This window comes from Rutidosis leptorrhynchoides, chromosome 8 (genome assembly GCF_046630445.1).
Source record: "Rutidosis leptorrhynchoides isolate AG116_Rl617_1_P2 chromosome 8, CSIRO_AGI_Rlap_v1, whole genome shotgun sequence".
Classification (NCBI taxonomy): Eukaryota; Viridiplantae; Streptophyta; class Magnoliopsida; order Asterales; family Asteraceae; genus Rutidosis; species Rutidosis leptorrhynchoides.
In genome coordinates, this window is record NC_092340.1 from 292799980 (window position 1) to 292813853 (window position 13874).

At 33.7% G+C, this 13874-nt stretch overlaps 3 protein-coding genes across 3 annotated transcripts; 1 reads left to right on the plus strand and 2 right to left on the minus strand.

Moving 5' to 3' along the window:
- The first annotated feature begins 850 nt into the window (after window positions 1-850).
- Window positions 851-2496, plus strand: LOC139862537 (transcription termination factor MTERF4, chloroplastic). Its single transcript, XM_071851153.1, has one exon. It carries the CDS (start codon window positions 851-853, stop codon window positions 2357-2359), a length of 1509 nt encoding a protein of 502 aa, XP_071707254.1. The 3' UTR covers window positions 2360-2496.
- Window positions 2497-4435: 1939 nt separating this feature from the next.
- Window positions 4436-5929, minus strand: LOC139861647 (uncharacterized). The gene is made up of 4 exons (XM_071850108.1): window positions 5898-5929; window positions 5423-5496; window positions 4869-5010; window positions 4436-4600 (listed from the first exon to the last, which is right to left on the minus strand). The coding sequence occupies exons 1-4, from the start codon at window positions 5907-5909 to the stop codon at window positions 4481-4483; spliced, it is 348 nt and encodes a 115-aa protein (XP_071706209.1). The 5' UTR covers window positions 5910-5929; the 3' UTR covers window positions 4436-4480.
- Window positions 5930-6672: 743 nt separating this feature from the next.
- On the minus strand, window positions 6673-12746 carry LOC139861633 (cell division control protein 48 homolog C-like). Its single transcript, XM_071850081.1, has 10 exons — window positions 11809-12746; window positions 9902-10506; window positions 9334-9486; window positions 9118-9234; window positions 8924-9028; window positions 8555-8620; window positions 8361-8425; window positions 8076-8274; window positions 7258-7443; window positions 6673-6963 (listed from the first exon to the last, which is right to left on the minus strand). The coding sequence occupies exons 1-10, from the start codon at window positions 12728-12730 to the stop codon at window positions 6916-6918; spliced, it is 2466 nt and encodes an 821-aa protein (XP_071706182.1). The 5' UTR covers window positions 12731-12746; the 3' UTR covers window positions 6673-6915.
- Between the last annotated feature and the right edge of the window lie 1128 nt (window positions 12747-13874).

The window sequence follows — 13874 nt, forward strand, 5'->3', positions numbered from 1 at the left end:
CATGATAATTAGTATTATTGGTAATAATATAACAATAATATTACTATTAATACTTTAATATTTTTTAATAACAATAATAATACAAAAACATAAATATAAATATAAATATAAATATAAATACAAATAATAATAATTCTAATTATTAAAATAATTAAAGTGAGTCCATGTGATGACGCCGACGTATATTGTAGTTGAGATTAATTAGTTCTGAGTTAGTGTCGGTCATAAAATGTTGATGTGATATTGATGTGATAGTCATTTCTGTTCGTGGTTGGCAGTGGTACTATAAATTTAAAGTAAACTAAAATATGAACATGATGGAAGTTTTGTTGTGGTTCGATAGTCATCTAGGTTATACGTTTTCATTAATTTTTACAAGTTTATTGTTTATTTAACTATACTACAAGGGATGTACCAAAATCGGTTCAGAAAAATTCGGTTTCATAAATTAGGTTAAAATGTGTGTTATCAAACATGTTAGAAACAAAAGAAAAGAAAACTATGTTAAAAAATAATAATAATAAAAAATTAAAAGTATAAAAAAAAATAACTTTTAAAGATGTTTGTGTTATCATCATCATGTTAGAAACTAAAGAAAAAAAACTTAAATTTTATAAATAAAAAAAATTGATACCGAGTTATTGTATCATCGTGCAAGCTCGCAAACACAATACGCATAAAAACAGAGTCATCTTTTTCGATTAGCAGGCACGAACACAATCAAACAATCTTCATATTCATTTTTTCAAAGTAAGTCTGTTTCCATATCTCTAATTTTGCTATACATAAACCCTAACTTCAGTTACCCCCAATTACTTTTAAACCCTAATTTCTCATTATTTTAGCTGAAATGATCCATCTCTTAAGAAAAAAACAGTCTTTTAAATCATTCCTAATAAACCCAATTCAATTTATATCTAACGAATCAAAAAGCTTTCTACTTTCCCCTAAACCATGTATAAAACCCCAAATTAGGGTTCTATGGAATAAACCCTATTCCACCCAATCATCCAAATTCCCTGAATATGAAATGCCTACAGTTACATGGGGTGTTGTTCAAGGTAGAAAAGAAAAACTCGTATCTAGGGTTATAATTTCTGATTACTTGAAAAGCATAGGAATAATCCCTGATGAATTAGAGGAGTTAGAGTTACCGTCTACTATCGATGTGATGCGTGAACGTGTCGAATTCTTGCAAAAAATAGGGCTAACGATTGATGATATTAACGAGTACCCCTTAATGCTTGGTTGTAGTGTAAGAAAGAACATTATCCCGGTTTTAGGGTATTTGGAAAAAGTTGGAATTCAAAGGTCAAAAATGGGCGAGTTTGTGAAAAAGTATCCACAAGTACTTCATGCTAGTGTTGTTGTTGAACTTGTTCCCGTAATTAGGTTTTTGCGTGGTTTAGACGTTGAAAGACAAGATATTGGTTATGTTTTAATGAAGTATCCCGAATTGTTAGGGTTTAAGTTAGAAGGGACTATGAGTACTTCGGTTGCGTATTTGGTTAGTATCGGTGTTAATCCACGAGATATTGGTCCGATGGTGACACAATATCCGTACTTTTTGGGTATGAGAGTTGGGACTATGATCAAACCACTAGTCGAGTATCTAATTTCTTTAGGTTTACCGAAAAAAGTGTTGGCGAGGATGTTTGAAAAACGCGCGTATTTAGTAGGGTATGACCTCGATGAAATGGTCAAACCGAACGTTGATTGTTTGACTAGCTTCGGGGTTCGAAAGGAGCTACTCGCGTCTATTATTGCTCAATACCCACAAATTCTAGGTCTTCCGTTAAAGGCTAAGTTGTCAACACAACAATACTTTTTCAACTTGAAGCTTAAGATCGATCCCGACGGTTTCGCGCGCGTGATTGAAAGAATGCCGCAAGTAGTTAGTCTTGGTCAAAATGTGATTATGAAGCCGGTTGACTTTCTTATTGGTCGAGGTTTTACATTAGAAGATGTTGGTAAGATGATTATAAAATGCCCACAATTAGTTGCTTTACAAGTTGGTTTAATGAAAAATAGTTTTTATTTTTTCAAGAGCGAAATGGGACGGCCATTGAAAGAATTGGTTGAGTTTCCGGAATATTTCACGTATGGTTTGGAATCGAGGATTAAACCGAGGTACCAAAGGTTACAGCATAAGGGTATAAGGAGTTCGTTGTCTTGGTTTCTTAATTGTAGCGATCAAAGATTTGAAGAAAGATTGTATGCGGATTATATTGAGACGGAGATTGAAGGACCGTCGTTTGTTATGGGTGGGAAATTAGAGTTACCGAGTAATCAGATGGTTTCTGATGAGGAAGATGAGAGTGATGATGAAGTACTTTATAGGCGTACCGTTTCTCTTTAGTTAGTTGTATGTATTTGTTACACAAATGCTTGCACACAGTTTTATTTTTTTAATTAAAGTTATCGATTTTGATATCTGTTATCTGTTGTTCTGGTCTGTTTTGTGTATGGATAAAAGGTTTATTGAGAGATGGTATTTTTGCACCTCAATTGATTGATGCCTTTTTATACTGTAATACCAGGTTTGACTATTCATATATATCAGATATATGACCAAAATTTACCAGATTTGACTATTATAAGTCAGAGGGATTTTGTCAAGACTAAATATAAAGCTGCTTATGAGCACCTTACATTTTATGAAAACTGCAACTTTAATCTATATTGGGTTGTCAATATGTCAAATACATCAATTAAAACCTAATCTATTTTTACAAATCCTTAAACCAAACTAATTATTGACGTTTGTTGCTTTATATTGATCATATTTATAGATCAAATTCGTGACAATCAGCACAAAAGTGGTCAACTTTCAGACTGTAATGAAGCAAAAGCATACAGTAGAATCAACGTTTGCGATGCTTTTAATTGAATTTCTTTTGCTATCGATTGTAAAATTGTATTTGCTAACAAAAATAGAAGAGAGGTGTATATCAAATGTAAGGTACAAATCGAGAGTATTAGTTATGACAAACTCCGTATGATGATATATATGGACATGAATTTTGGTTGCATTTTATCTTCCAAATCGATTGACTGATCGTTAAGAAACTTGGTGCAACAAGTTGAATGGGTCAAAAGTCACCAGAAGTGTTTTCAAAAACTTAGAATGTCACGTACCCAGCCAAACCAACCCAACCCAGCGACCTACCAATTTTGCAACCTTTGATCATGATGAAGTATAAGCATTAGTCTCATTTGCATGGCATTTACAACATGACATCATACTCAGATAAAGGTGGCAATTTTAACCCAGTTTAAAAAAAACACGAATAAGATCACTCTACTTATGTCTATAAAAGGTTCAATAAGTAAACTAAGATTATTGGGTGAAAAGAAAAAGGAATATGTTGTCCCAAGTTTTTAAAGTGTAAAATCTTTTTTAATTCATTTAATCGAAAATGTTAATATTACGCTTAATAATATTGACAAATGGGTCAACCCAACTTGACCCATGGAAAAACAACAAAGTTGCTTGTTAATTTGACCAATTTACCCAGCCCACCCATCTTGCCACCTCTAGGTTAGCTAAAGATGGAGTCACATAAGTAGGATTTCCTATTAAGCATCAACAAAAGTGAGTGTGTCTATTATCACTTGAAACACACAAGGTTAAGGTAACAACAAATAAGTATGGTTATCAGTAAACAAAGCAATAAACTCGTATTTGATTTATATTTTTCATAATCTTTGTGACTTATGAAATTGTGATTTGCATCTGGTTTAGATATCCTGTGAGATTCATTCATACAGGTCATTAGTTGTATCAAAATACGCTGTTCCATATCTCTTTGTAGGTTCGCTTTTTGAAGCAATTGTTGTTGGATCAGTCCATATTAACTCAAAACAGAAGGGAAAGGAGCATAGGTGTGAGCATTGTAGTTGTGGAAACTTGAAGCGTGAAGACTATGGACGTGGCCGATGTTGAGGTCGGGGGTCCGGGAGAGGTCGAGGACTAGGAGATGGTCAAGTACAACAGGACAAGAACCATGTGATTTGCATCTGATTGACTCATTTGACATGAAACTGACCCATAACCTTTGACCTGTAATTCTGTAACAGGTCTTTAAATTCGACCTAAACTGGTACACGGGTCAGGTCCAATTTAGTAGGTTAACCACATGGGTTGGGTTGGATTACGTCATTTTTACCCCCAAACCGAATTGCGGCTGCACTCTCACATATTTAAGTATCCCATAAAATGGTCAAGAGTATAGAATTGGATGAACTTATGGAAGAAGAACAAGCAGTCAATTTGCTCAAAAAAGGGAACAAAAGTCACTAAAAAAACAAATCACTGGGTAATTAAGATAAAAACTCACTCCTATACCTCTTTATCGGATTACACATTAAACACTAACAATTATTTATTCCTATAATTATGACATAACTAAATATAATGATAATAAAAGCACACTGGGTAACAAATAAAAGGCATCATAACCATAACAAGAGATTATGTTCAAAGTGATGCCTGAAGTTTTTGTGGCATATGGGAGAGAAAATTGGCAAGTGACGTCATATAACTCAACGCAGTGTTCAATACCTCGTGAGAACACCCCGGTCTCACTAAATTCTTCACCTTCAAATACAACAGAGATAGGTTAGATTTGTTATATCGACTAAAGTATCTAACTATAGTCTGAAATTTAGTTGATTTGCAGGTAATCAATAATAGTTTACAGCTTTTTTTTTTTTTTTTTTTTTTTTTTTTTTTTTAATAAAACAAAGTTTACAGCTGAATAGGGGTAGTCATCAAGAAAAGTATAACACCAGTTACCACTTACCAGTACTCATATAATTCTAAAATGTCGAAAATGAGATAGCAATAGCATAGTGGTTAACGTTACCATATCAAGTCTATCATTGAACTCCCTTATTTTCTGCATGTAGTCTGCTTCTCGTAGACTCGAAAAATGCTCTGTACAACATAGTTTAACCATCCTGTTAATGTCATCTGTAGAAAGTTTCTCCTTTTCTGTGTTTGTAATACTGTTTTCAAACATAAAATGCCAATGTTAAAACGCAACCAGAGTAATCCAATTTCAGAAAACAAAATGTAAGCAGAGTCAAACAAGATGACTTCAAGATAATACAGTTATAGCTTAGTCATGCTTGTCCTTATATGCTTTATAATTCAATTAGTTAAATTAAATTAAGTATGAAGCATGAGGCCCAACAGACTACAACATAATCTACTAGTTTATTTATAAATGAATTATAATTGTAAGACTACAAGATCACCTAGTACTTTTTTTCATGATTTTTTTCACCTGGTTCAGCAAAATCACAAATCTACATAAGCTTTTCAATTCATAAACACGATAACTTTGTTTCGTAGTTCATCGATATTGTAGTTAGGGAAAGACGATAAATTATAACGAGAAGCAATGGCATTACAAACCTGACTAAAGCATCACTTGATGTAGTTGAAGCATTAAACAGCAACTTCTCATCTGCCCACTTAAGACCAATAGCCTATAAAGTTACAATTGTTACAACCAATTGAAAATTGACAAATCTATCATGTAAACTTATTCATAGATGTTAGAAATTTAAGAAATAAAAAACATTTTTGTAATCAGTATCAGATTCAAGAAGGTAAAGCAACACACTTTAATCAAAATTGATACACATATTAATGTAATTGAAAACTGTAAGAAAAATTAAATTAATTAGAGTTAATATTTGAAGGATGAAATTAGTCCAGGAAACATCAAAAATCGTAGTGTAAATATGATATGGGCTTACTATGTTGGGATTCTAACAAACATTTGGTGAATAAGTAATAACGTTAGTTCAATATTTGAGACATTAAAGAATGTTTACAAAGAAAAAAAAATATTTGAGACATTAAAGAATGTTTACAGTTGCGATACCGGGGTTTCCATCGCAAAATATTTCTTCGGGCGCTGATGATAAAAACCAATTCTATTTTTTATTCTTTCAAATTAAAGAATGTTTACAAGATATCCCTTTTTGAATCTGTTGTTATAGTTCTTATTATTATGTCATATTCGGAGTATTCTTATGTTTTGATGATGCTTTGTATTTGTATTATCTGGCCTTGTATTTTTATTGTACTCCCTCCTCAATTTTAATTGTATAAAAAGAACATATAAAAAATAAGCGTTTTTAAAATGAAAATGCTAACGACAGCCTAAGGGGTTGTCGTTAACATGCATCAAGTGATTGTACATGGCGGTTATTAGTCATTTTTATAAAGACGGTTATCAAAATTTACAATATTTTAAAGCGTGTTAACAACAACTCTAAGGGCTGTCATTATCATTTTTCTTTTTGAAAAAATAATATTATATTATTGTTATTGCACATAGACAAATATTGGATAATACGAAGTAGAATAGTAAAAAATGAAGTATTTGTTTTTGTATTCGATATTTTATAATTTTTGTAAAAAGTGTAGTTTGACATGACGATTTTAATAGATAGGTGATCCTCATACACCACTTTTACTTTTTAATCTATCTACACTTTTGTCTCATAAATTTAAAACTTGCGTTACTCGCGTTACTCGCATGTAAATCTCATGTGAGTTCGAATATGACAATGGTGACACATGTAGAATTTTATATTTTATAAAAAATAAAAATAAATAAAAAGCCAATTTAGGAAAACAGACTTCTCTCAGATTCATGTCCATCGTGAGTAATGCACAAAATGCAACGTGTTGACTGATAACTAGCAAAGCATACTATCTCAATATCAATATACTATGTTTACAAACACAATGCAAATATATTAACTGATAACAAAATTGCTACATCTCTTGGAACAAAACTGGAAACCACTACATCATGGACATGGTGGGTGATGTCGGTAGTAAAACCAATAAGCAACAAACAAATAACAAAACTATGCTCCATAATCCTCGTTTTAAGATGCCCCGAAACTCTGTTGCAGTTGCTGGTAATACTGCTTTTGCTGCAACAAATCAGACAAGAAATATATGTCGATTATTATGAGTAAGACAGGATTATGCAAAAGTCATGATAGCATACTGATGTGAGTTCGTCAACTATTGATGTTGACAATGATTGATATAGGGAAATGTATCACATCAACATGTGGCAACCTTGGCTCATTTGTCTCTAAATGGGTCGATACAGATTTTAATTTTTTCACAATGGGTTTAAACAGGGTCAAAAATGTCAATGGATCAAACGGGTCAAAACTCAAAAGTGACTGAAATGTTTTTAAAAGCTTGAAACCTCGTACCTTGTCCGACACAGAAGGCGAAATCTTTTGCAATGCTTGTTTAAAATGTACAGCTTTAATCGTATGTGGCATGCCAAGTAATGCACTCTCTGATATTGACATACTTGTCCCTTCATTAGCAGCAGCAGTTGCAGCTTCAATTCTGCTAAATTTCTCTTCAACAGCAACCATCGCAGCTTCATTAATCTGAAAATATAAAAAAAAAAAAAAAAAAAAGGTCAAGCACAATTCTCAAGATTTTGAGCATTTGCAGGCATTTACAATTTACAATATGACATTAAAGATGATATTTTTACCCATTTACTTACGAATAGATTACCCAGGTTATGTTTTATCCTTATTGAGTTTAACATGTAAAAAATAAGTATTAGCATAAAAGAAGAGGATTAGCATAGAAAAAAGGATCATATGGGTCGAAGTTGTCACAAGTAGTCTAAAAGCATAAAACTTGCTAAATCGTTTTAATCAATCTCAAGGTTACTATTGTAATAATAGAAAACTACAAATATTGAAAAAAGGGGTCAACCCAACTCAACACATAACATAACAATAACAAATAACAATAAGTTAAAAAAAAAATAGACACCTGTTTTAACCCATTACCTAACCCACCATTTTTGCCACCTTTATGTTAGCTCGAAAAAGGGTCATGCAATTAAAAATTCCATTTTAAATGTGTTTGTTTTCCTGTCCTATGCACATCGTCTATATCGGCTTAATGAGAAACAATATATACTCATTTGCTACACGCATTTTTATATTCATGACTCTTGAAATTTACAATTTCATAGTATTTTGAGTTGTAGAAAAACACAAACCAGTGAAGAAAGATCGGCTCCGGTTAGATTTTCACAAGCATCCCTTCCGATAGCGATTAAGTCCACGTCAGCATCTAACGGTTTTGTTCTAGCAAGAGCTTTTAAGATCAATCCACGCCCGTCTGCATCTGGCATAGGAACATACATAGGTTTCCCAAACCTTCCGGGCCGTAAGAGTGCCGGATCCATCACCTCTGGCCTAAAATAATCATACCATCAAGATCAATATCTAATTGAATGAATTATGACTAAACAATTACATAATAAAGAGATGATGTGTAACACCTATTGGTGGCACCGATTACGTAAACTCCCTTGCGATGATCAGCACCATCTAACTCTATCAATAGCTACATAAAAATAAAGATCTTTCATTACTCATGTAAATTAAATTTAAATTTAATAAATAAATAAATAAGTTTGGTATTGATTCAGATTTAATGAATTAGGTTAAATATATCATTTTTTAAAATTTGTACCTGATTTAGGAGTCGCTCAACGACCCAACCCCCTTCCTTTCCACGCTTTGTTGTCAGTGCATCAACCTAACAATCCAAACAAGTTCAAAATTGAGATTATATCACAACTCCAGATTATGTATAGACTAAGCATTTGCTTATACAAGTTTCAAGAAAAACAAAAATAAACAAGAAAGATTTTCATGGTTGGTCCCCAAAGTTTGTACCAAAAATCAGTTGGGACCTATAGTTTAAATCAATCATGGTTGGTCCCAACTTTTAAACTTGGGACCAATCTAAACCATAGGTCCCAAGTACATACTTTGGGGACCAACCATTAAATTTTTTCAATAGACAATTTAATAATTAACATTTTAGAGGAAGGACGACCTCATCAAAAAAGAGTATACATGGAGCGCATGTTCTTGCACGACTGAATATCGTCCGCACTGCCAATTCGCTCTCACCAACATATTTGTTTAGAAGCTCAGGACCCTTCATAGTAGAAAAAGAACATATCATACTATTTACTCTAGAATTCATCACATTAATAAAATATATAAAAGAGTAAATTTGGGACAGACCTTAATGTGTATGAAATTTGCTCCGGCTTCATTAGCAACAGCTTTAGCAATCAACGTTTTTCCACATCCAGGGGGTCCATAAAGCAAAAACCCTGTCTCTAGATCCACTCCGTATTCCTAAAGGGTAAAGTATATGAGTTAGAATAAGCGCACTTATCAAGTAATAATAACATATTAATAACTACAAAGTAATTTACATTAGTGTCAACAATTTACCTCGTACTCATCGGGATACTTGATGCGTCTAACAATGTAGCGATCAAACTCCTTCCTCAACAAGTCAAGACCACCAACGTCTTCCCATTTGACGTTTGGAATGCTCGAAAATCCTTCTCTTCTAGATGAGGGTTGAACCATTTTCGCTGCTACCTGCATATAATTATATAAAACATAATCAACAATAACAAGCCAATAATCATACAATTTTGATAAAGATTAACAAAAATTGGCTAGGGATAGGTTGGAAACAGCCAGGGATCCTGATGTACTACATCAGAGTATGGGGTTGAATTACTTGCCCTCTTGGCTAGCCTGAATAGGGAAAACCTTCTACCTTTTAAACCATCACTAGATAACCCAGTGGTTGGGGGTGTGAGTTTCTGGCAAGAGTTCCCAGGTTCGAATCTTGTCTAGGACGAATATTTAGTAGTGGCAAGGGGATGGGTTGGAAACAACCAGGGAGTAATCCTGCTGGGCTGTGTACATCAGAGTATGGGATCGGATTACTCGCCCTCCCGGGTAGCCAGAACAGGGAAAACCTTCTAACATTTTTGACTCTTATTACCTCAAAATCGGACATTGTGATGCTAAGTTTTTCCATTTCTTCCGGGGTCCAAGCCTTCCTCCACCAATCTTCAATTTCTTCTATATTTGTATTTTCGTTAAGAAGTTCCGATTTTCTCCCATCGATAATCCTCTTCATAGCAAGATTACCAGCTTTATTCACCAATGCTGCCAAATCGGCACCAACAAACCCGGGTGTTAACCTAGATATTTTCAACAAATCAACCGCACCTTCAAGTTTTAAACTTTGTGTAAGCACAGATAAAATCTTGATTCTAGCTTTTTCATCAGGAACGCCTAAACTAATCTCTCGGTCAAACCGTCCAGGTCGTCTTAATGCCGGGTCAACAGCATCGGGTCTATTAGTGGCCCCAATCACTAACACATAACCCGGTTTGCCATCACTATTTGAACTATCATCCGGTTTAGCAACCCTATGAGATTCATCCATACAAGTCATTAATTGTGTCACAATTCGCCTTTCCATTTCTCGTTGAAGATTCTCTCTTTTTGAAGCAATTGCATCGATTTCGTCGATGAATACTATAGACGGTGCAGTTCTATAAGCTTTTGAAAATAGCTCTCGTATATTTTCTTCGGATGCACCTGATAAAATTTGCAACATATTAGACTATTATGCAAGGTTGCAAAAAAACTGCTACTCGAAGAGTACTCGGTCGGGACTTTACAGGGATTAATGGGCGATTCGGGAATTAATCGGATTTGACTTTTTAGACGTTTAAATAATAAATTTCAAAGTTATATATGTATATAGAGAAAACCATAAACAAAAACATTCGGTCGGGACTTTACAGGGATTAATGGGCGATTCGGGAATTAATCGGATTTGACTTTTTAGACGTTTAAATAATAAATTTCAAAGTTATATATGTATATAGAGAAAACCATAAACAAAAACATAAGCTTTAACATTATTGTCTCAAAGCATAAACATAATCGTCCATTTGCTCAAAAACTATAAAATTATAGTTCAATTTGATGTTAAAATGTTGACCAATTTTGACTTTGAACGAAAAATCCGAGATTGACACGTTAATCGACGTTGTCCTATTCATTAAATAGATTTTCAAAAATCAGATCGGTCTGTTCTTAAAAATGAGTAATCGAGGATTAATCGGGAATAATCGGGTTTTTTATAACTAAGCTATTATGTAAACTTTTAAACTGACTATAAACTCAAGAGAGCAAGAAAGGCTATTTAAGGTCATGCATCAGTAGAACAAAAACTAAGTACCTAATCCATTATGCAATATTATAAACTATTACTGTATGTAAACTTCTGAATTCACTATGAACTCAAAGAAAAATAGAACGGGGAAAGTTATTTGATGTTATAGTGATATAGAACAAGCAAAGCCCAGCACAATCGAAGCCCATTTAGTGTAGGGTTAGTATGGACAATAAATAATATATATTGGAGTTGTGTGTGCTTCTAAGTGTCTTTGATTTTGGGTATTGAACTAGGTATTTGGCCATTTGGCTTCGGCAGTGAGATTTGAGATCTCATCCAAATATTGCATCTCCTGTTATTCTCATCTGAATCTGAATATTATATTTCCTATTACTATCAGTTTAAGCATTCAACTATTATTCTTCCTTTCATTATTCATATGTTCTTCATCATCCTTTAAACTCTCTATCAATTATCTATCAATCATTACTTTATCATAATCTGTCCTTCATAAACTGCTGCTGCTGTTTATTGTTTTCTATCATATAGTTACCTTAAGTTTGTCATAACATGTATTCATTAAAGTGACTTACCCAAAACTCAAACCACAACACTGACAAGTTTTCAACTTTGGCCCATAAACATAGATACAATATAACAACTCAGCTAATAAACTAATTCCACAAGTCAAGATATTTACTTTAAAGCATGTATACCTGAAATACCAGAGACTAACTCAGTAGCCGAAATCTTATAAAACGGAACACCAGTCTCATTAGCAATCGCATGAGCCAGTTTCGTCTTCCCACACCCCGGTGGCCCGTGCAACAAGATCCCAGCCATTGGACGAACCCCCAAACTTTGCGGTAACTCAGGATGATACAACGGAACAATCACTTCCATTTTCAATTCATCCAACACATGATCCATTCCACCTAAATCCTTAAACATTGGCCCATCTTTTTTCACATTATCATCATCATCACCATTTTCATCATTCGATTTCCGTACCTTCGATTTTGCGATTGTTTTAACACCTCTATCTTCCTTCATTACATCAACCTTTTTCAATTGCTTATTATTACCATTAGTAACCACTTCCAGCTCCACATTTTTAGGCATCTCATTAACCGTTTTCGAAGCACTGTACCTATTCCTCAGCATTGACTTTGTTAGGTCAAATTCAGGTTCAAATTGCAAACTATAAACTTCATCTTCATCAGAAGTGGAAATTGCACTTCTATCTTCTTCGTCTGCACGCGATTCTGACTCCGATTGTGTCGCAATTCGTCTCTGTGTAACATGTTCAGTTTCCATCATCTGCAATCGTTGCTCACTACTATCAATTTTCTTCGATTTATTACTTACTGGAGTTCGTAATTGCGATGACGTCATGTTATCGTCGTCAATTTTAGATTTACGTTTCCCGTTGTTGTCAATTGAAGATTCTAGGGTTTGTTTGACCATTCGGGTGAAAAGTTGTGATTTATGGCGGCCGTATTCAGGGTATTTAGCACGAAGGTGGTCAGTGAGCTGGTCAATGGACGGAGATGAGTTACCGTAGGTTTCTTGTATACGATGGCGTAATACTCTTTCAAATAAGGATGATTTTGCCGGCGTCTTACCGGATTTCCTCATTGGTACGGCGGCGGCAGACTGTTTTAGTGTATTTGAGGTTTGTGTTGTTAAAGTCGTATATTAACCCCTGAAGTTTATTGAATTTTTTCTAAGGATTTTTATATACGACATAGTTATCACGCATACATCACTAGAATTCGAGACAACAGTATCTTTCAAAACACTTGTCAGTAGTTGTGATATATGTCAACCTCCTTCTAAAATCTCAAAAATCCTCTCAATATCCTTGTATACCTGGCCGCTTGTTTCTTAGAAAAGTAAGTTCTTTTTTCCTCATTTACAGGGTCATCTCGTTAAAATTATGTGTCCTGTTCGGCATATATAAACTAGGCCTTCTATATAATAAAAATTTTCATATATAGTGAATAAATGAATAATAAATTCAACAGTACTAATAATCTCGTGAGTACTAGCAACTTTCAAAATAAGGATTGTAAAAAACCTAATACGAAACAATTATATATATATATATATATATATATATATATATATATATAGGGGCAGGATCAATGGGGAAGTAACCAATCGGGGGGAAGCGGGGGGAAGCAAAATATTTTTTTTTGAATTTTTTTTGAATTTTTTTTTTCCGGCATCAAGATCACACGAAAATATGAACATTTAGAAGAGACACTTCGTGATGAATGTTATTATTTAGGCGGAAAAACGATCGACAAAAATAACATTCAAGATAATATTGTTCGTGAAGAATGTGAACGTTTTTTTTCTTCATGTTTTGTGAAGTAAAATTTAGCCCGATTTAGAGTTTAGGGTTTAGGGTTTAGGGTTTGGTGTTTTGGGTTTATTCCATAAACCCAAAACATCAAACCCTAAACCCTAAACCCTAAACTCTAAACCGTTCGTGTTAAAAACTCAATCTAAATCCTAAATCTAAACCCTAAATCTAAACCCTAATCCCTAAATTTCTAAACCCTAATATCTAAACCCTATAAACCCTAATATCTAAACCCTAATATCTAAACCCCAATAGCTAAAACCTCAAAATACGCTCGAAAAACACGATAATTGTTATATATTACTTCTTCGAGCGTTTTCCCGCTAAAATAAAAACATTTATCACAAAGTGTCTCTACTAAAAGTTCATATTTTTATCTCGTCTATAATGTTCGTGAACAAAGTTTTTTCA